Genomic DNA, 21,996 nt, shown 5'->3' on the forward strand with positions numbered 1-21,996 from the left:
TAATGTGAAGAGAAAGAAGAGAATTCATATTAGAGCTTGTTCTTATCTTGGACCAGCTGCCACTCATCTCTTTTCCTCTTTTTCTTCCTTTCTTTCTCAAGATTTAGACCAAAGAAGCAGGCCATCTTCCTGGTGCATCTTCAAATCCACAGAGATGTAATAGGACTCTAATCTTTTTGGGGGGAGGGGATCATCTTTATAAGATTAAGATGATGAAATCTTTGAATACCTTCCATCCTTATCTCTTTTTAAAATAGTGTCTTTCCTTCAGAGCATCAAGGCATTATAAAAACAAAGAGAAAAATGTGGTGGAAGATGTTGGTTCTCATTAGATGGTTACAATTCTCATTGGATCAACTGCCCTTTGGGTAAGTGGGAGTGATAGTCTAGACATTAACCTAAGGTTGTTGAAGTTCTTCACACATTTGTCATAAAATTCCTTACTTGAAATTTTACTGTAAAATCATTAGGAATTCTGTTTAAATAAATTTTTTTAAAAACCTGCAAAAAAAAAAAAAAAGTCACTGGCCAGTAGGCTCTACTTAAAGCTTAGCATCTGAAGGGGGAAGAAATTTATTTTAAAATACCCAGTTCATTCAAGTAACATGGCTTTGTATGTAGATCAGGACTATTTACTGGACCAGGTTCATGATGCAAACCTGCAGAGGAAAACATGGAGAAGGAACATGACCTTGGGGAGATTGACCTTAAGAAATGGAGACTTGAGGGGGCACCTGGATAGCTCAGTTGGTTAAGCCTCTAACTCTTTATTTTGGCTCTGGTCATGATCTCAGTGTCATGAGATCAGTCTCAAGTTGGGCTCCACACTCAGAGGAGTCTGCTCTAGATTCTCTCCCTCTCCCTCTGGCCCTCCCACGTTCTCTCTCTCTCTCTCTCTCTCTATTTTTTAAAATTTATTTATCTATGAGAGAGAGAGAGACTTGAAGGAAAGGGTGTAGTTCTGTTTTCCTGGACTCTTTTTTTTTTTTTTCCTATCTCACCTTAACATGAATTAATCTAAATTTTTTTTAACGTGAATTTCAGACTTTTTGCCTTCTTAGGACCATCCTCAGCAAAACTATGAAGTAGATACTATTTTATGATCTGTTTTCTTATGACAGGCAACTAGTATCTTCACATTCTCAGTACCTACTAATCCTTTTACCCAAGAAGCTAACAGAGATGTGTATGTGGGCCTCCCTGCCCTTCTTAGAGATGAAGCTATTCCTTTTTTTTTTTTTTTTAAGATTCTATTTATTTAGAATAAATAAATATTTTTTACTTAATAAGTAAAAAAGACACACAGAGAGACACACAGAGAGGCAGAAACACAGGCAGAGGGAGAAGCAGACTCCAGCAGGGAGCCCGATGTGGGACTTGATCCCAGGGTCACAGGATCATGACCTGAGCCAAAGGCAGACGCTCAACCACTGAGCCACCCAGGCATCCCTGAAGCTATTCTCTGAGAAGGGAAGGGGGAGTACCACTCTCTTCTCTCCACCACAAACTGTGAGGTCAACTTGAGAGGTATCAGGTCAAGTGCATGAAACAAACCCAAGAGGCAGCATCTAAAACACAAAAACAAAACCTAACCTGGGTACACTAGACAAATCATTCATGATTCCAAAGTGGGTGATGGGTGGAGCAGGATCCAGATAAAGAGAAACAGGGTGACTGGAGCCTGGGGAAGTCAGATGAGATCTACAGGGTTCAAAGCGTAAAGTGCAAGGTGGGCCTGGGGTAGAGCAGAGCTTGGGTGCTCTGATGGAAACTCTGGGTGGTGAAATGATCCTAAGGTGTCTACTTGGCCTATCCCAAATGTGTTGATAATTAGACTATATATGCTTGGCTCCAACTTCATCCTCCTGTAATTTCACACTGTGATGCTAGGCTGGTGTCCTACTTAGTACATTGCTCCTTTGCTGGTTGTTTCCCTGTTAAGCTCAGCCCATAGGGGTGCTGGAGGGACACTACCAGACAGTAACTCTGGGAAGGGGTCTTACTTCTCTAGAGTCTCAGCTGCCAGACATCAAATGAGGATGGATAACAGCCACTCCACTGGGCCATTAGGAGTCAACAAGCCCACTCAGCTCAGTTCTGGAGCAAGGATCAGGGCATGCAAGGAAAGGAGGGGTGGGTTACTCACCTGGATGAGGACTGACCCTTCAGTCCGTCAAGGTACAGAATCAGTCGGGATCCAGTCGGAGAAAGAGAAACCACACTGATTATTTTAACAGCATCAATATAAGGTATTAGTGAGAAAGATACTGGAGGACTGGAAAAGCAAAGAGAGGACACTGATGAAGCAACACAGAAATTCCTGGAAGCAGCTACCCTCTGAGGCTAGAAGAACAAAGGGAAAAGGTTAGAGTTATTAGAACATAGAAGTTCAGAAGGGGCTGCTGGGCCTCACTTTTCTTTGGAAAGGACACTGGGTGCCTCAGAGGAATGTTTGTGTGTAGGGGGAGGAGGGATGAAATGAACTGCCACTGCCAGGATCGGGCTGTTGGGGCAGGACTGTAATGTTTCCCTTTCCCCTTCTACTGCTAGGTAGCTCAGAGTCCAATGGGTAGAACTTATTATGGCTGCCATGATTTTTCTTACTTTATCAGCAACACTTTTATGTCAACATATATTGTGTACCTCTTTGGAATCTCCTCAAAATCGTTTGGAAAACCACAGAATATTTCTACGTCCATCTATACTACCTTCATCTATGTCTTCATCTAAACTTCTCTACCTCCATTTATGCTTCATTCCTACTGCCATGGATGACTCATCTATGCCTCTATCAACACTTTATCCACATCTGTAACCATGAGGGAGACAGGGCCAGCCACGTCTGTCTTTGTAGTTTCAGTTGTGTGTTTTCCACCCAAATTTGAATATGAAAGCATAATTAGGAAGGTCTTAACAAAAAGATAGTTCACATCTGCTCTTCAGCCACCACTGTGTTTCCATGAGAAAGCCTTGCGTTGACAGATGTACTAACGGGCCTGCGATATAGAACCCAAAACTTAAAAAGTTCTAACCCATCAAGAAATCTCATTCATCATTTCATTTTTTGGAAAGGATATAAAAAATGAAATGTCAGAGCTATAATGTCAAGACTGTTTAAAATGTCAAGTGCTTGTTGTTGCATAGCCTGGCTGTCTGCTGTTCTGATCAAACCCCCAACTGGCATAATAATTACAGATGATGCATCGCATTTTCATGCACAACTGGACCCAGATTTATAACAAATCAGCGGAAACGTTCTCATTGCCTGGCCTGAAATTTTCTCTTTTACTACATAGCTTAAGACCTTTCCTTTTGGAGCAGAACACTATTACTGATTCAAGGCAGGATTCAGGGTAAGGAATAAGAAAAAAAAGGACAGAAAAAAGTTTCTCTATAGACCAGAACTCGGTCCTTTATAATACGCAGATACAGCAGGAGCCAAGAGGCAGCAAACACATTTGCCAAATGCATGTTTAAGAAGAATGTCAAAGTATGGAGACACTGCCCAGATAATCCAGGGCTATTTCAAGATGCAGATTAACTTAGGTGTGCACAGAAATATACATGTGAGCTCTATTTTGAACGTATATGGAGACAATCCCCCAGTTTAATCATCATGTTCTAATCCAGAGAGATCACTAATGTATAGACAGAAAAGCAACGATTCTTTTGTCTACGATCTTTATGGAAGTCTCTACGGGACTTAGGTGATGTCTTCCCAAGCCGATACCAATTATAACAAAAACCTGAAATCAACAGCATGTACGTGGGAGATTTTCATTTCTTCGCATCCACTGAAAGTCGGGAAAGGCATTCTCACGGCACCTTCATTCCCACCTTCCCTAGATCAGTCTTCTCACGTGGTTTGAAGGAAGCCTCCCTTCTGTGTCTGGCTGTTTCCCATTGTAGATCACTTTTAGTACATTGGAAAAGTCAAAGCTCTTGGAAACAATGTCCAGAAGATCCTGATCTTTTTCCGTGCCATTGATAAATTCTTCTAAAGTCAATTCTCCTAGAAAATAATAAGTGAAAAATTAACAAGAGGCTTTGTTCATACCAATCCCTGGGGTATACAATATATTCCTTTGTACTTTTATTGATATTTTTCAGACATCCTTTTACCTCAACCAGATTCTAAGTTCTCTGAATATCCTTATACAGAAAAGCATTCAGTGGTAGGGTTGCCAATGAAAATGTAGATGACAAATACAATTTTTTCTTTTTTTGGGAGAGAGAGAGACAGAGAGAGAATGCAAGTGGAGTTGGGGGAGGGACAGAGGAAGAGGGAGGGAGAGAATCTCGAGCAGACTCCACGCCCAGCATGGAGCCCAATGTGGGGCTCAATCTCACAACCCTGAGATTGTGACCTGAGCTGAAATCAAGAGTCGGACACTTAACCAACTGAAAGACCAAGGTGCCCCGAATACAATCTATTTTTAAGTGGAGAACATCAGCAATGCACCTGTGTTCACATACACATTTATGTCTCTACATGATACTGGCTATTTGACCTTTAATCTTGAAGATAACGACCAAGTGATAGAAGCATGAATACTGCTGATTTCTTTTTTTTTTTTTTTTTAAAGATTTTTTATTTTATTTATTTTTTTTTTAGTCACAGAGAGACAGAGAGAGAGAGGCAGAGACACAGGCAGAGGGAGAAGCAGGCTCCATGCACCGGGAGCCCGACGTGGGATTCGATCCCGGATCTCCAGGATCGCGCCCTGGGCCAAAGGCAGGCGCCAAACCGCTGCGCCACCCAGGGATCCCAATACTGCTGATTTCTAAGATGAGGAGGAAATGACTGCATGTGAGGCCGAGGCCGTTTTCAATGTTCTTCTCCCTGAGGAAATAATTGCAGGGAGTGTCCAAAGCTGTGAGGAGGGTTAAACATTTTTTTTTAAAGATTTTATTTATTTATTTGAGAGAGAGAGAGAAATATATACAGAGAGCAATGAGCAGGGGGAGGGGCAGAGGGAGAGGGATGAGCAGACTCCCCACTGAGTGCTGAGGCTGACTGGGGGCTCCATCCCAGAACCCTGAGATCATGACCTGACCAAAACCAAGAGTTAGCCGCTTAACAGACTGGGCCACCCAGGCACCCCTAGGAAGGTTAAACATTTATTCATTCCTCATATAATTATTGGCCAGCCATTTTCTGATATGCCTTTTTAAAGTAAGGTCCATGCCCATCATGGAGCCCAATGCAGGGCTTGAACTCACAACCCTGAGATCAAGACCTGAGCTGAGATCAAGAGTTGGATGCTCAGTTGATTGAGCCACTGAGGCATCCCTCTCCTTTTATATTCCTAATTTCATCACCTTGACTTAAGCCTTGGGCCCATGCTGGCCAGTCCAGTGCTATAAAACCATCGCCTTACACTCATGTGCTCTCGCTGCAATGTTTTGTCACTATCCTCACCCTACAAGACAACTCTTCAACATTTAGGGGGATGGGAGGTACTGTTGACTCACTTGGATTGTCATTATGAGTTTTATGGTACATGCTGATAGCTAGTTTGTGCAAACATCCCCAAATGCCCCTGTTAATCAGTCTTGGAAGTGTAAAGATCCCGTCCTCCCTCTATGTCCAATCAAGCAGACTGTGTGGTGGAATGTGTTGTTCAGTGTTCAAGGTCAGGGGCTCTGGGGCTGGCCAACCTGGAGCATCTCCCTTAAATCAGTGTCCAGGTGGCAGAGCTTGATTTCCTTGGAAGTGCTGTCCATGCAGGGAGGGGGAGGGCCACCGAGAGTTGCTAGGTGGAACTGCTATGATAGACAACTTGCTGCACATAGATGCTAGAGCAGATGCTCTGTCCAGGTGGCCACTCCTGGATTCCCTGTACGTAAGTTTCCCCCATAAACCTATGTCTTACCCTGCATCAGGCACCCTGCTCACCTGGAAGTCTGTTTTTCCTCCTTCTCCCTCTGCCCCTCCCCTCACTCATGCTCGCTCTCTCTCTCTCAAATGAATAAATAAAATCTTAAAAAAAAAAAAAAACACCTATGTCTTGATCACTGTCTCTGAGTCTTTTCTTTGGCCTCAGTGGACCACCACCCACCCTAGGCTTAGAGTCTGCTGGGAGGTAGCTGCACATGAGTGCATTGGAGTTGAGGGGTAGAGACGTAGCTCCTGATCTCAAAGAGATTTTACCAGATTGGCTTTGTGCCTAGGTAGAAGGCCAGCCAAAGACAAATCAAGAGCATTCAGTAACTAAGAATGTGCCCCTGGGGTGGAGGGTCTGCAGGACCTGAAGTCGGGAGGTACACTGTACCTCTACTTTTTAGTAAAGTCAAATATCCAAAACACCACCACAGTGATTCAAATATAAATAAGCATGGATCATCCCACTCTCATAAGATACTCCCTTTCACGGACACCTGGTGGCTCAGTGGTTGAGTCTGCCTTTGGCTCAGGGTGTGACCCCGGGGTCCTAGAATTGAGTCCCACATCAGGCTCCCTGCATGGAGTCTGCTTCTCTGTCTACCTGTGTCTCTGCCTCTCTCTCTGTGTCTCTCATGAATAAATAAGTAAAATCTTTAAAAAAAAAAAATTAAAAAAAAAAGATACTTCCCTTTCAGTTGCAGTGGCACTGCAATTTCGAAAGCACATTTTTAAGAATTTGTTCCTTAGGTTTTCCTTATGCCAAAGGAGTCTGTGCAGAACCCACAGGGTAGGAATGGAGTCACCTGTGTCTCACAGGGAGAGTATAACTGTGGGATGAACCAAAGTTAAGGAGAGAAAACTGAAAATGAGGAGTAGTAAGTGTGCAGTTGGGGAAGGTCAGATGGGTGCAGAGCAGGGGTCACGGGACCATAAATAACAACAGGACAATCTTGTCCTTTGCAAAGGAAATCGTAGCTGCTAAATCCCCCCATGCAGAAGTCTTTCAAACTTCTAGGGGCTTCACATGACCGCAAGAGAAGCGAGAGTGTAGACAGGGGAACCGAAGTGGGTTCTGATCGCTCAGCTGGAACACCTGTCTGTCGCCACCACTGCTGGAGGAAGGAGCTAAGTCTGAGCACGGGGAGGGTATAGTCACCATGTCAGGTGAAGGCAACACAACCTACTGGGGTGGGAAAGAGAGAAAAAATGGAGTTTCTTTAAAAAAAAAAAGTTAAAAAAAATTGAGATAGAATTGACATATAACCTTGTGTCAGTTTATGGTGTACGACACAGTGATTTGATTCATGTATTTATTGCAACAGCTCACATGAAGTGTAAACATCCATCACCTCACATACTTACACTTTACACTTTTTTTTTCTTGTGATGAGAACCTTTAAGTTCTATTCCCCTAACAACTTAGAAGATGGAACCCTTCACTGTTGTTCTTTCACTTTTCTCAAAACATGTGAACTCTGCATATTCGGTTTTTTTCATGTTTCCTAACCACTTATGATTTAAAAAAATTCTTTTTGAAATTGAGCCAACTTCTACCTATAGCAGCTTATAATATTTACTATTTCTATTTAAAGTCCTCACTTTGAAATTTTCCTCTTTCCCCTCTAGCACTTAGCGTTCATTCATTTATTCATCAAACATGGATTAAGGCCCAGCTACAGAGGGCCACTTCCTCCGCCACGCGGCTCGGCGGACGATGGTGCTGGAATGTGACAGGTGCTCAGAAAACATGCTGACAAATTGCTTTCCTTTATCTGATGTTCCTAAACATTGCTTCCTAATCCCCTTTAATTTGCCTGATTTATGTCCAAACAAATTAAAAGGATGGTTTCTGAATCTGTCGAGAAAGGATTGCCTATGCATGTCCAGAAGCCTCCCCTCAAAAAAAAAAAAAAAAAAAATCTACCAGCAAAGAGCCAAAGCCAGTAAGAGGTGACTGAGTTGGAGATCACAGGACTCAGAAGGATCTAAAACAGGGACGCCTGGGTGGTTCAGTGGTTGAGCATCTGCCTTGGGCTCAGGTCATGATCCTGGGGTCTTGGGATTGAGTCCTGCATCAGGCTCCCTGCATGGAGCCTGCCTGTGTCTCTGCCTCTCTCTGTGTCTCTCATGAATAAATAAATAAAATTTTTCAATAAGAAGGATCTAAAACAATTGTTTGAGTTTTTATTATTTTGTTTTATATTTAAAGATACATTATATTATTTGTAGGGCATAATTCAGAAAGTACACAATTTTATTTTTATAGGTTGAAATAGGTATATACTGATCATTTATATTTACATTACTTAGTTTTCTTTGTTGTGTTTGTGGATACATTCTCTCCTCCTGGAGACCCTGAAGGTCAGTGCCCTTCCATCACTCACTCCCGATTTCAGCAGCTTCACTGACGATAGAAGCTCCCCATGAATATTTTCTTTAACCTGGTTTTTGCAGTCTCGCTGTTTATCTTGTTGATATTCCTGGATCCTGTATTTCTTCCCACTAACATCTTACAGTATCTTTCATAACAGAACAAAAAAGGACCTTCAACCCCCACCTCAAAAAAAAAAAAAGCCAAAATTTGCTGTGCAGTGCCCACATTATTATTTTTGCTCTCAAGAAGTCAGCCTGGTTTTAAAAGAAACCAGTCTGTGTAAAGGGCTTCTTTTTTGCAATCCTAATTCTTTTAAATTAGAATTTGGTGAAACAGGGTAGAGGGGCTGGGAAATTAGCAGAGATGGGGCGAGGGAGGTGGGGTCTCAGGAGATGAGAATGAAGGGACTTTCAAGGGCGGACACCAGTGAAGAGTCTACACAACTCAGTTTTGTAGTCATTAGCAAGGTGGCACTAGAGGCATTCGGCAGCATTTCACAGCAGAGTTTTTAAGAACAGCAGTTTCTTTTATATGAGAAAAACTCGATTCCCTCTTATCTCCTGGTAGTTCTGCGTCCCAGTTTGAGTCACTGTGACTCTCGTGGCTTTCCACAATGTCCCAGTTGAGAACACTGGTCCTTCTGGTTAACTGCTCAATAAAATGTCTCCATGCTCTGTCCCTGTTTTCTTTTACCCAAAATATCCACCCAACAGTCACTGCTTTCATTTCCTCTTCAGCCTTGGTCTGTCTCTTTTCACTTTCATGGTGTAATATGATGAGCCACTCACATCTCTCCTGTCCCTGTGCTTCCTGGCGCCAGGGTCAAGTTGCCTGGACACTCTCTGCACTTGATGTTGTGAACAGCACCTAAATCTTCCTAAATCATGTCAAGAACGACTCCGAGGCAGTGCTTGGTATAACACGACTGCTCTTCTTCCTGCAGCAAAGGTTGCAGAATGCCAAGTTGTTGTGTTTTTTTTTCATTATTTTAAAAAAAAAATTATTGGAGTTCAATTTGCCAACATTTAGCATAACACCCAGTGCTCATCCCGCCAAGTGCCCCCCTCAGTGCCTATCACCCAGTCACCCCCACCCTCTACCCGAATGCCAAGTTAATCACGCGTCCCGACTTGTCTTACTGTCCTGCCTGTTCTCATTCCTCAGTAATACTGAGTGCTGAGCTTCAATCCCCTGCCGTTGGGATCCTCTTCAAGGTTTCCTTCCTGGTGCTTTTGTGCACAATACACGATTAGAAGCAGCTTGCTGAATTATTACAATAAAGCATGCTCATGATAAAAATCCTAAGCACTACATTAAGGTGTGATGAAACGAAAGAGTCCCCTGGACCTCTTTCTGTCCCCCAGTTTCACTCTCCATTGGCAATTGGCTCCCGTTAAACAGTGGCACTTATGTTAAAATAGTCCAGACACCTTTCTTCCTACAGTTAACATTGCATGTTGTGGGGGCCTGGGTGGCTCAGTCGGTGAAGCGTCTGACCCTTGATTTCAGCTCGGGTCATGATTTCAGGGTTGTGGGATTGAGCCCCACATTGGGCTCCCTGCTCAGCAGGGAGTCTGCTTGACCCTCTCCCTCTCCTCCACTAGTGTGTGCACATGCTCTCTTTCTCTTGCTCTCTCTCTCTCTCAAATAAATTAATATTTAAAAAACACATTGCATGTTGTGCTTGTTTCTTTTTTATTTCTTCCTTCACTTTTCATGGCTTCTTCTTACCAGACACTCCTTCACCTGATAATTATTCATAGAGTAACTACGACGTGTCAGGAAGTATAAACATGCAAGAAATACCAAAGTACATAAAACAGAAACAGTTGCCCTCATGGAGTTTGCAGACCCTCATCTTTTTATTTTCTTAGCATTTATCCTAGGCCTCTCTTTTGATTAATCTTCTGTGATTTGCTAACTACCACGATAATCATGCATAGAACAGGTCATAGCCGTTGTGTATTTTTCTGACCCAACAAAGGTGATGTTGGTCATTCTTTTGTAAACAATTTGCAGCGAAATTGGGATTTTCGTATATGTTCCTAAAGTTCCCGGTGTGCTGCGATCTTCTTCATCTCTGGTTTCAATATTCACTGAATTATCAGATACCAATGCTGTGCTTGCTTTTCATTTTGAAAAATAAAATAAATATGCTGGTACATAGTCAACGCTATTCTGCTATACTGGACCGAACATCTCTATTTCTACCAACACTGATGTTTTGATAAGAACGATAATCAACAATTTAAAAAATCCTATTTGAGGTGTATATACTTAGGCTTGTGCAAACATGAATAGACATTTTCCCCGTGGTGTCTGCTCCCCTTTATGTGTGAGTAACACACTTTATTTTCCTGTGTCAAATACTGGCAAAATCCTTTTACACTTCTGCAAATATCAACCTTCCATGTCTTCATTACTTCCCCTTCCTCGCCTTCTGGTGCTCTGGGCCGTCTTTGTCCAACAGTACAATTTTAGCATCCTTTTCTTGACAGAGGGAATGACCCAGCTGTCTCTTAATGAGATGATAAAACAACCGCTGATAATTTGCATATAAAAGCAAATTCTATCAGTTTTAGTTCTGTATACGCATTTGCCAAGAAATGGTGGTTCACTGTTGTTCCAAAATGCAGCTCTTTTGATATCTTCATTGTAAAGGTAATGATAGACATCTTTTTTCTTAAATACAAGTTTTCATCAGAGAAAATGATTCACGTGATTAGTTCCATTAAGCTCTTCCAGAAACTGTAATATATTCTCTCTTTTTTCACATTCTCTTCCCAGAGAGCCCACATCCCAGGCTGCTGGTATCCTCAGTTATTGCCCAAGAAAATGCCTACACGCTTTTAGATTTGCATTGTTTTGCAACCCCCCCCCCCTTTTTCTTCTAGGATCCTCCAACCTCAGTCCCCCACTTCATTGGTTGCTTATACTTTGTTTTTGAGGAAACTGTTTCAATAGTAAATAAAGAGTCCTTCTTGTTTTCTGGAATACACTATCTCTTTCCTCACACTAATAGAAACCAAGGCCACCGCAGCCCTCATACTTCTCCAGGAGAGGTCCTATCCCCTCACTATCCTGTCATCTCACTTCCATCACTAGAAACAGGATCCAGGGATCTTTGCAAACATTCTTGACTGTCCTTTTGACACTCATTGTGTTGCTAAGTCATAAACATTCATAATGTGCCCCCCCCCCAATTTCCAGGGCAATTGTCATTTGGTTAATGATTTTAGCCCCAGGCTGAAATGTTTTATCATCTCTCCTTCCATCTCTGCCTTACGCCAGCGCCTCTAAGATTAAAAATTAAAACTGAACAAAACCTACAGAATTTGTCCTGTTTAGTGGTCAGAGTTTTCAGTTGCATATTTCAAATACGATTTTCACTGGCCTCCTGAGATCTTCCATTCTCCATTTCTCTGCTCCTTGTCTACCTTCACCTAGCTTCCTGGTCAGTCGTGGGTTCCTCAAGCTTTCGCATGAACCGACTTATTCTGTCCTCGATCTATATAGACCCAAATATATGTGATTACAACCAAATGGCTTTGATCTTGGCAAATTAGAAAATGAGCATATGGACTTGGAATTGAGGACAGGGTCCTAAGAGGGAGACTGATGCTATTGATACACTGATACATATTGATACATTTCCCAAGTGTTTTTCTGAGATTTATACTCTTGTCCAGTTGTTTGTCTCACTCACAATGGTGACTTCATGTGAAGTCCCTCCAGCCTCCTCCATCCCATCCTGCGAGACTGAGCGGCCACATTAGACTTGCGCAAACGGCCACACTCAACATGGATGTCTACTGCCCTCTAGTGTCCATTACAAGATGCGGGCACGTTGGTTCCGTGGAAAAAGGAATCTTGGATTGATGACTACCATGGCCATGCAAGTCCTAGTACCTCATATCCATTGTCTCCCCCGCCCCAAACCACTTACTAACATCATATACTCCGTAACATCAAACTTTCTGTTTTTAAGGAACATTCCTAGATATGCTGCCTCAATCTCAAATCAATACGCTCCCCTACCACTTTACTGAGATCAAAGTCATTTGGCGTCAGCACCCTCTTCTCTTGGAATGTCTATGTCGTCCCTTGCACTCAGCCTCTGAAGAAGTGCACCTTCTCCGAGCTAAGAGGAGTCCAGATTTTGGGGTGGCAAGAGCAGATGGAGAGATGAGCAGAAAGAGTAGAAATGTAGAAAAGGTACAAAGAACAGAAATGAAGGCAAGTACAACTCTTCCCAGAAATGTGTAGTGAAAGGGAAGGAAAAAAATCTGATAGTAGAAGAAAATCACACAATTGAAGCGATGATTTTTATAGTATGGAAAACCTAAGTTTATTTGCAAGGTGATGAGACACCTCCAGTAGAAAGGAGTAATTACTAGAACATATCACAAACAGCAGACTCCTTCATATCATATTCTCCCAGTTTTCTTTCCTTGTACCTCCCTTTACTTGTGTTCATATATTCAAAAGTGTCAAACACCATGAATTGAATATATGTGTGCGTATACACACACACACACACACACACACACACACATATATATATATATAGAGAGAGAGAGAGAGAAAATATATATATATAAGAAAATCCTAGTTGTGATGTGACTTGGACTTCATAATTTGGCCAATTCAATGTTCTCCAGTCAGTACAATTTTTAATTGAGTGAATATTTATTGACTATATATATATGTGTGTGTGTGTGTGTATAGTCAATAAATAAATATATGTGTGTATAGTCAATAAATATTGACTCAATTAAAAATTGTACTGACTGGAGAACATTGAATTGGCCAAATTATGAAGTCCAAGTCACATCACAACTAGGATTTTCTTGAAGGGTTCATGCTTTTGCCTAAAGGGCACTCCTACCACCCCCATCTCCTACTTCGTAAATTAAAAAAAAAAAAACAAAACCAACAACAACAACAACAAAAAACTCTCCAAGGAGAGTGACTGCCTTACCATCATTGTTTATATCGATCTTATTAAACACCAAGTTAGTAAATTCTTCAGGACTCAGAGTTTGCTGGCCATTGAGGGCTTGTACAGCCTGCAAAGAGAAATTAAATCAGAGAGTTCACCTTTGCTGGAAGCAAATACATTTTGTGACATTTCTACCCCAATGTAACAGAATTCGAGGATATGTTCGTGTCATTTTTGCTGTCTAACTGTTCTAGTTGTTAAAAGTAAATAAAAAGATTATATGTCAGTTCAGGATAACGAGGCTTAGACATTTAATTAACTGCATACAATCTGAAGTTTGATATTGTACAGCACAAAGGGAGCCATTCAACATATCAGGTCACAAAAGATGCAAAAGAAGGCTACTGGAGGAAAAAAAAAATTGTAGCGGCCACTGTCATAAGAATTCTGGACCTAGAGAACAGGCAATGTTTTCAACTTCAGACCAATTATCATTATTATTATGGAGAAACATGAAAGGATATTCTGTAAGCCTCCAAGGCTTCCCCTCCAGCTTCTGACACTGGCACCTCTGGTCCTTTTTGCCCTTTTGTAGAATGATCGACTGGGAAGACAGATATGTGTGCCTTGGAAGGACACTGAATTTCTCTCACATCCTGCCAGCACCTTTTCATCATAAAGGCTGTCAGGAGACCCAGGGAAAATGACATTTCCAGCTTTCCTAGAGGGAAAATTTAACCATTCTTCCCTCGTCTCCCACCTCTATGTGATTAAATTAAACGACCAATGTTTGATATAGAAATTCATAATAAAATGAAAGAGAGACAGAGAGAGAGAATGAGTAGTCATCTGGGAATTTGAACATAACTGTCGTGACTAAACGTGAAGGGATCTTTAGAAAAACCACTGGCAACATATTTTAATTGAGGGCACAGTCTGAAACAGGACTATCTCTTCCGCTGCTTCCCAAGCATTACTGAGGCTGAATCCAGGGTCCTAGCGAGCGGTGGTAAAGCACCACCCCTGTGGCCTTAGCAAGTCAAGGTCTCACAGTTAAATATAGGGTAATACTTAGAATAATGGTTACCTACATCTAATGTCCTATTAGATGAATGTTTTTAGGGTTTCTCAGTGTCCCGACAGCCTAGAAAATTTGGCTTGGCATCCAGTATCCCCGGTAGAGATACCAGACCACATAAATAAGTCATAATAAAAGATTATGAAATTCCTAGGATTTGTCTGTCACCCACCTCCAGGCAATATATGTGAGACTGAAAGACTGACTGGAAGGTTGATGAGGGCTGAAGGGGTATTTTCGGAGGGAGTCATCAGCGTTGCCCATGTTTTCCCTCTTCTTACAGGAGAAACATGGTTGGGGGACAGGTAAGGAGGCATGGGTTGTTTCCTTCTTTCTTCCCTTATTTAGCATATCTGCATTTTCTCCTGCTAAGCCCTTGGCTGAGTGGGAGCAGGAGGAGGGGGAGAGATGGGGGAGCAGGACAGCTCTGACCTGGCAGGCAGCGTCACGGTTATCTAGCATCAGAGCTGTCTGGGTGGCAGATGTTTAAAATCCACTCTTTGTCTGAGACCATGCCTCCCCTTCATTACTGAGACTCTCTCCTGCAATTCCCTAGATGTGCATCATGCATTCTGATTCTAGCTGACCCCTCGAGGAGGCTCCTTCTAGAAGTTCTAGGTCTGAGTTTCTCAACATCTGCATAATAGATATTTCAGACTAAATAATTCTTTCTTATTCAGAAGTGTCCTGTGCATTGGAGACTTTATCAGCACCCCTGGTCTCTAAACTATAGATAGCAGTAGCACCACACCCTCCTCCACTCACTCCCCTGCTAACAACCAAAATGCCCCCCAACATTGCCAAATGTCCCCTGGGGGAGGAGGAGTACGACCACACAGCTCCTGGTTGAGAACCACTCTCCAGTTCTACCTCCAGCTCCCTCTTCTTCTGGGATGCCCTCACTCCTCCATGTGGCTTAGCCGGACAAGATCTAAGACAACTCTACTTCAGCTTTCCCCACCTCCCCCCATATCTGATCCATGAAAAAACCTTCATCCCAACTAATTTTGGGCATGAGATACTTCCTAAACGTACCCCTCTACTCTGTCGCCACAGCCTGTTTCATTAGGTTTCTCAGATTTAAACACTGGAACACAGTGTTCCCCAAACATCAATGATTTCCTTAAATCACCATGCTATTGACTTGAGGGCTCTTACCCAAGAAATCCTGTTTAACAACCCTTCTAAAAAAAAAATCCTCCTGACCATTTTATGCCCTTGAAGTGAAATGAAGATGTAACTACTTCCTTTGTAAATTTTGCCTAAAATCTAGTACTTCCTTTGGATCTTTTGATGGTTGGGCTATATTTTAACACCCTGTTAGCATGTATTGAGAGAACTTAAACTGCATGTATTACTCCTTACCCTATTTTTTTTTACTTGCCCCCATATAGAAAACATGTGTGTCAACCACTCATTTTTTATAAGTACATATTCCGTTTCATTAATTTATTTAAAATTTTTCCTCTTTTAAGTCACTTATTTTTAGTATTTTAAGGGACTCTGTGATGTAAATCATAGAACTTTTATCTTGATGATGTTAATGATTGTTTTTCCTGACCAAAAATGTTGACTCTAAAATAAAGATAAACGTTTACCCTCTTGGTGCAGATTACCAAATTTCCAGGAATGTTATATCCATTTAGAGTCCCTCCACAGTGTGTAAGATTCTTGTTATAGTCCCCTGGCCAGAATTACATCTTATTCTTGTTAATCTTTATTAGTTTAATTGGAGACAAATAGTATCAACTATTAATTTCTGCTCTATGCTTTTATTATTTCCATTTCCCTATTTTTCTTCTCCTTATAAACACTTTAAGAAAAAAAACTCAATTAGCTACTTAATATTTCTCTTTTCCTTATTAACATACGTTATACATGTTAACTAATTAGTCTGTCCAAAAATTTCCATAAGATTTAGGCAAAATCACTTTTATCGTTTCATTCCTCCTAATTCTTTTGAGAATCTAATGGCTATCACTCTCTCCCCCAAAACGGATAACATACAGGGAAAAATTTGCCTTCAATGTCAGGGTCTTCAAGGATTCCCAAAGGCCACAGATCCTTAGATCCTGGGATAAGAACCCTTGCTCTGAGTACTGCTTTGGAGGCATTCCTCAATATTTGTATGCTATATTACATATTTAATGTTTTTAAAATAAATTTGAGTATGTTTATTTAAGAGGGTAATCTAAAATTTACATGGGATTGGGCATACTCTAAAGAGAATTTTCGATTCCTAATTTTGTAGGTACAGAATTTCTGAATTTTAATGCTTACAAAATTCAATTACAAAGTGCATCTTGGCATTTTTTTGTAAATTGCCTGTGTGAGATTATTATATATGATAATATACGATATTAGTATTCTCTTGAATTCTTTGCATATGTTGGTTAACTCTACATTTGCTAAACAGTCTTAAATATGAACTTTGTCCATTTGTTGAGGTGTTTAATTATAATTGTAGTTCTACCCATTTATTTTTCTTTGCATTTTTGCTAATATTTATACTATGTATTATGTTTGTAACTCAAACTCCTTCATCTATAAGTGAAAGACTTTGGACCAGATCATTTCTAAGACCTGATTCTAATTCTGAGTCCAAATTCACTATATTGCATTCATAATGTTTATCTTACCTCACATCCTCACTTAGGTATAGCGTCCCGCTGAATCATCTTTTACTCTATGATCCACTTCATTTTATACATGATGATAACTATTCCCATTTCTGTGATGGAGGGGGTGATATTTATAAAGGGAATTATTGAACTTTAGAGCTGGAAAGGACCCAAGATCCTTGAGCTGCCTATTAGAAATACTTTAGTCCAGCCTCCAGAAAGATGGGTCCTCAGGTACCTATGTTCTTAGTCCATGGCTCTTGCTATCTAGACCATCTAGTATTTGAGCTGCTCCTAAAAAAACTGCACAGATGCAGACAAAAAGATTGTTTTAGATCATGTTTATTTCACTTTTCATCTGCTACATTTGTGAATTTGAACGCCGACAAGAAAGTGCTGGTTTGCAGGTGCACACTCAGTAACCAACAGCATGGTGAAACTCACGTTGCTCCAGCGGTTCCAAATGCATATCCCAAGAGTCACCAATCATCTAGAGAGCTGTCACCAGCTCCAGAGGGAGGAAAACTGCATGAACCATACAATGTCCTACAAAGCTACTTCACTACTTCACTTACCATGAAGATGTTCAGTAGTTCCTTTTTGTCAATAGAACCGTTTCCATCAGCATCATACAGTTTAAAATACCATTTTAATTTTTGATCCATTTTTCCTCGTATAACCAGATTTATAGCAGCAATAAACTCTAAAAAGTCAATAAATCCATCCTATGGAAAGCAACGTGGTAAAGAAAATAAGTATCTTAGGAAAATCAATTGCTTTTTATTTGAGAAGTCATGGTTCATGAGCAGGACCATTAGCACAAATTAATACAACCCACAAGATTTCAGCATAGAACTTTCCCCTGGCATTTAGTTAAACAAACAAACAAAAATATGGGTAATTTATAGGAACAAGTAACTTTATTTTTTTTTTAGGAACAAGTAACTTTAAAGTCAAATAGATTAGATGTTAAAAAAAATTGTCTCCTTTGTTTTTTGGAGTTTAGTCTGTAAACTCAACTTCAGAATTTTAATGCTGTTGCTCATCTATTTGAGAAAACTATTGCAATAAAAATAATTGTTGAGATATTTGAGATAATTGAATAATTTAATGTGTGAAATAAGTGACATAATTATGATAGTTAACTAAAATAAGTATGTTAAAATAAGCAGTTGTCCTCTTCGTGCTTTAACTCCAACAAAATCTGCTCTGGATACATTTCCTGACCTTCCAGTTTATATGTTATTCTTCCTGTGCAAATCCTCCACTTCCTTACTTGACAATCTGCATTTTAACTATTTTTTTTTACTCATTGATCTAATTGAATCATGAGTGCTTGCAGGGAAGGAGCCTTCTCAAATTCACAGTGTCTTGTCAGTTTTGGAAGATTCTCAGTCATTATCCTTTCAGATATTGCTTCTAGTTCATTCTTTCTACTCTGTCTGGAAGTCTTTTTTTTTTTTAAGATTTTATTTATTTATTCATGAGACACACACAGAGAGAGAGAGAGAGAGAGAGAGAGAGAGAGAGAGAGGCAGAGACACAGGCAGAGGGAGAAGCAGGCTCCATGCAGGGAGCCCGACATGGGACTCAATCCCAGGTCTTCAGGATCAGGCCCTGGGCTGAAGGCGGCGTTAAACTGCTGAGCCACTGGGGCTGCCCTCTGTCTGGAAGTCTAGTGAAGATGTGCAATTTCTATTAATATGTATAAATGTGTATATAAACATACGACTATCTATATGTATACATCAGGTTTTCACCAGGAGGTGAATTACTTGATGTGCTGTTCTTAGGAGCTGGGCTCTGTTCCTGATATCAAAGAAGAAAATCAAAAAATGTTTATTGACAGGGGTAAAATGGTATAACAAAAGGAAACAGGTAACCTTAAATATATAGGTAAGTGTCTTTTTTAGAGGAAATATCTACTCCTTATGCCAAAAAAAGGGAAAAATTCTGAAATGCCATGAGGGAAGGCTGTGTCCTCACCACCAGACATCCTACAGTGGCTGTCTTCTTCTGAATATCTTCAGGTTTTGTCCTCCACTCAGAAGAAGACAGGGTACCAATCTCTAATAGAAAGGAAATACTAAAGAACTAAATTCTGTAGTTTAATTTTTAGAGAGCCCAGCTGATCTTTTTGGAATGCTAAACTCCACGATTCTTTTTAAGTACATCGTTTTCAGTATGAATCAAAATTTATGAGTCTCTTTTCTGTAAAGATTTTGCCATCTTACTCCATCTTTGAAAAGATTATTTAAGGCTCTCAATCTTACGCAGTTCGCCTCATTCTGTTTTAAACTGGTAAAACACTCTCAGTTGAAGCAGAAATAGTCTGTATCATTCTTAAGAATCATATCCTTTGAGACGCCTGGGTGGCTCAGGGGTTGAGCATCTGCCTTTGGCTCAGGTTGTGATCCCAGAGTCCTGGGATTGAGTCCCACATCAGGGTCCCCGTGAGGAGCCTGCTTAGCCCTCTGCCTATATCTCTGCCTCTCTCTCTCTATCTCTCACGAATAAAATAAATAAAATCTTTAAAAAAATCATATCCTTCAAACCTTGCTCAACCCAATGCTCAGCTATCTTAAGAAAGATAACCAGCTCTAGGGAGGTGAGTGACCCACTCTCTGCTAAGTTCCCGTAGGAATTCAGATGCCAATGGTAGCATGCGCAGTCCAAGAGAGCATGCTGTCAGCTGCATTCTCCTTGGAATTTTGGAAGGCAGAGTCCTATTTACAAAACAGGATGTGACATAAAATACCCCTTTCCCTTGGAAATAAAGGGCTGTAAATGGTATGTGTTTGCTTTGAGGCTCAAGCTTTTGTGTCTAATCTATAAAAAAAAAACAATTGAAAAATCCCCAGTAGCTGTGGATGTGAAGCAAAGCCTTCTTGGCTGGTTAACAGCTTTTTGTTTGTTTTGTTTTGTTTTTTTAAAGACTACTACAATATCTTGGATATTGAAAGCCAATGTGCTAATCATTATAGCATTGTCTTCAAAATGTATTATTTTTAAAAATTTTATACAATATATAATAAAAATATAATAAGAAAATATTTAAAAATTTTACTGCATGTATTAGATGTTTACATTTTACAACTTCGATATCTTTACCCCATCAATAACTTTAATATTTCTTATAAGTAGTAAGACTTCTGCTAACAGTCTGGAGTCTGGTTGAACGGATCTCCTAAAGGAAATTGGCTCAAGTATACAAAACAAAGTTGGTTTTACCTTTTCTCCATCTGCCTTTCTCACTGGTCTTTACCACTTTACCATATTAATTCCTAGCCTACCTATGGCTGAGACAAGGGAAATATGTTATCATAGAGTTGAAATTCTTTTAAGATGACATCAAAATACCTTCCAATTTGGTGGGACATGACCATTATTTTTCAGTGACAAGACCAGCAGGTGCAGAGGATATAAAGTGGGTGGCCAGTATCCAGCCAGGGCACATTGGCTCCCAGGTCTTCCTCCCGTGTCTCTAGGCTGACCAATCAATAAAACTGTTTCCTGAGGCAGCCCCAGTGGTTCAGTGCCGCCCTCAGCCCAGGGCATGGATCCAGGAAACCCGGGATCGGGTCCTGCATCAGGCTCCCTGCATGGAGCTTGCTTCTCCCTCTGCCTCTCTCTCTCTCTCTATCATGATTAAATAAATTAAAAATTTTAAATAAATTTAAAAATAAATTTTAAATAAATTTTTATATATACATATAAATACATATACATATATATACATATATATATTTAAATTTATATAAACTGTTTCCTGGATGGTTCTTAACGTGTGTTTGCCCAGAGGTTACAAAAGCATCCTCTCTAAGAAGACTGAGCTGGCTGGCTATAAAGTTTCCATAAAAACCTTGTATTCTGTGATGGTTTGTTTCACTTCTCAAGTCCTGCTTCAGTGATTAGAGTTTTAGCGTCACCTGCATGATAAATGGCAACAGGCTAGCCTGAGCAATGCTGCTTTTAGAACATTTGGTATTTTATGATTAGGCACAGTGGGCGAGTGGCCCTCACTCCTTCCAAACCAGGCTCTGGAAGCTCTGAGCAAACTGTACCAGGAGATGAGCATAAATATTTTCATTGTACGACTTTAAAATGGACAATCTAGTTAATCTACAACCAAAGTTGATGGTGGATAAGGAAGCCTTTTCTACTTAGACGAAGTGCAGCCTTTCCCAAAATCTCCTGCAAGCAAAACATTATCTGTTTTCATTTCAGCATCCCATTATGTAATTAGACAAATACTTAACAATCCACAGCCAACTCTTCTTTCCAATTATCTTTCTGGTAAGATTTTGCAGAAATTTGCATTAGTGAGACAACTCTGGTGAATGTAATTTAATGGCTTGTGTTAGTGTTGGAGAGAGTTTTAGGTAATGCTTATTCTGTATGTCAGAAGATTAATTATTGCCTTCGGTTCACCTATAGATTTCAAGCATGGAACGGGGGATAAGAGCCACAGAGAAGGTGAGATGTTCCTGCAAATATGACTAAGAAGAATGCGATAGAGAATGTGTGAAGACTTTTCTTTGAGACTATCCAAGGGACACTGTTAAGTTCATGTTTCTGTATTTGAGCTACTGGAGCCCTTGTGGCACACAGAACTGTCTGGAGATGTCTGACACCGATTGGCCTTGTGCCAGAGTAGGGTTCCTAAACTCCCTTCACCAGAATCACAGGGGAACAATGAAACATGCAGAATCCTAGAACCTGACCCCCAAACAACAGCATCAAAACTGCTAGGGATGGGGCCCAAGAGTCTGCATTTTAAAATGCTCCCCAGGTGAGTCTGATGTATCCTAAGATTTGGGAACACGAGCCTAGGCTGTTTTTCTTATAGATGTCTTTCTTTGTAGGCAACCTTATCATCTAGGTACCTGCCCAAGTGGTTGTGGTAATTAACTTATTCTCACTTGAATTTATGTAACCTTATTAAGACTAATTAGAAAAAAACATGACCCACATGGTTCAGTCTCAGAATAATGACAGAGTCCTACAAATACAGCCCAGCAATCAAACATTAATTTCAAAATAACAGCAAGTCTATACTTTCCAGCAAGCCTGTACTTTTCCAGCAAGTCTGGA

At 40.5% G+C, this 21,996-nt stretch overlaps 1 protein-coding gene across 1 annotated transcript in view; it reads right to left on the reverse strand.

The window, feature by feature from the left end:
* Nucleotides 1-3,865: 3,865 nt before the first annotated feature.
* Nucleotides 3,866-21,996, reverse strand: part of GUCA1C (guanylate cyclase activator 1C) — a 33,858-nt gene continuing 15,727 nt past the window's right edge. Inside the window, exons 2-5 of the mRNA XM_025990630.2 lie at nucleotides 17,478-17,627; nucleotides 13,208-13,330; nucleotides 10,770-10,777; nucleotides 3,866-4,009 (exon numbers count right to left, since the gene is read on the reverse strand). Of these exons, the coding sequence (XP_025846415.1) occupies nucleotides 3,934-4,009; nucleotides 10,770-10,777; nucleotides 13,208-13,330; nucleotides 17,478-17,627 (357 nt within the window). The 3' untranslated portion in view covers nucleotides 3,866-3,933. The remainder of the gene's footprint in view (nucleotides 4,010-10,769; nucleotides 10,778-13,207; nucleotides 13,331-17,477; nucleotides 17,628-21,996) is intronic.

Source organism: Vulpes vulpes, chromosome 1 (assembly GCF_048418805.1).
Source record: "Vulpes vulpes isolate BD-2025 chromosome 1, VulVul3, whole genome shotgun sequence".
Lineage (NCBI taxonomy): Eukaryota > Metazoa > Chordata > Mammalia > Carnivora > Canidae > Vulpes > Vulpes vulpes.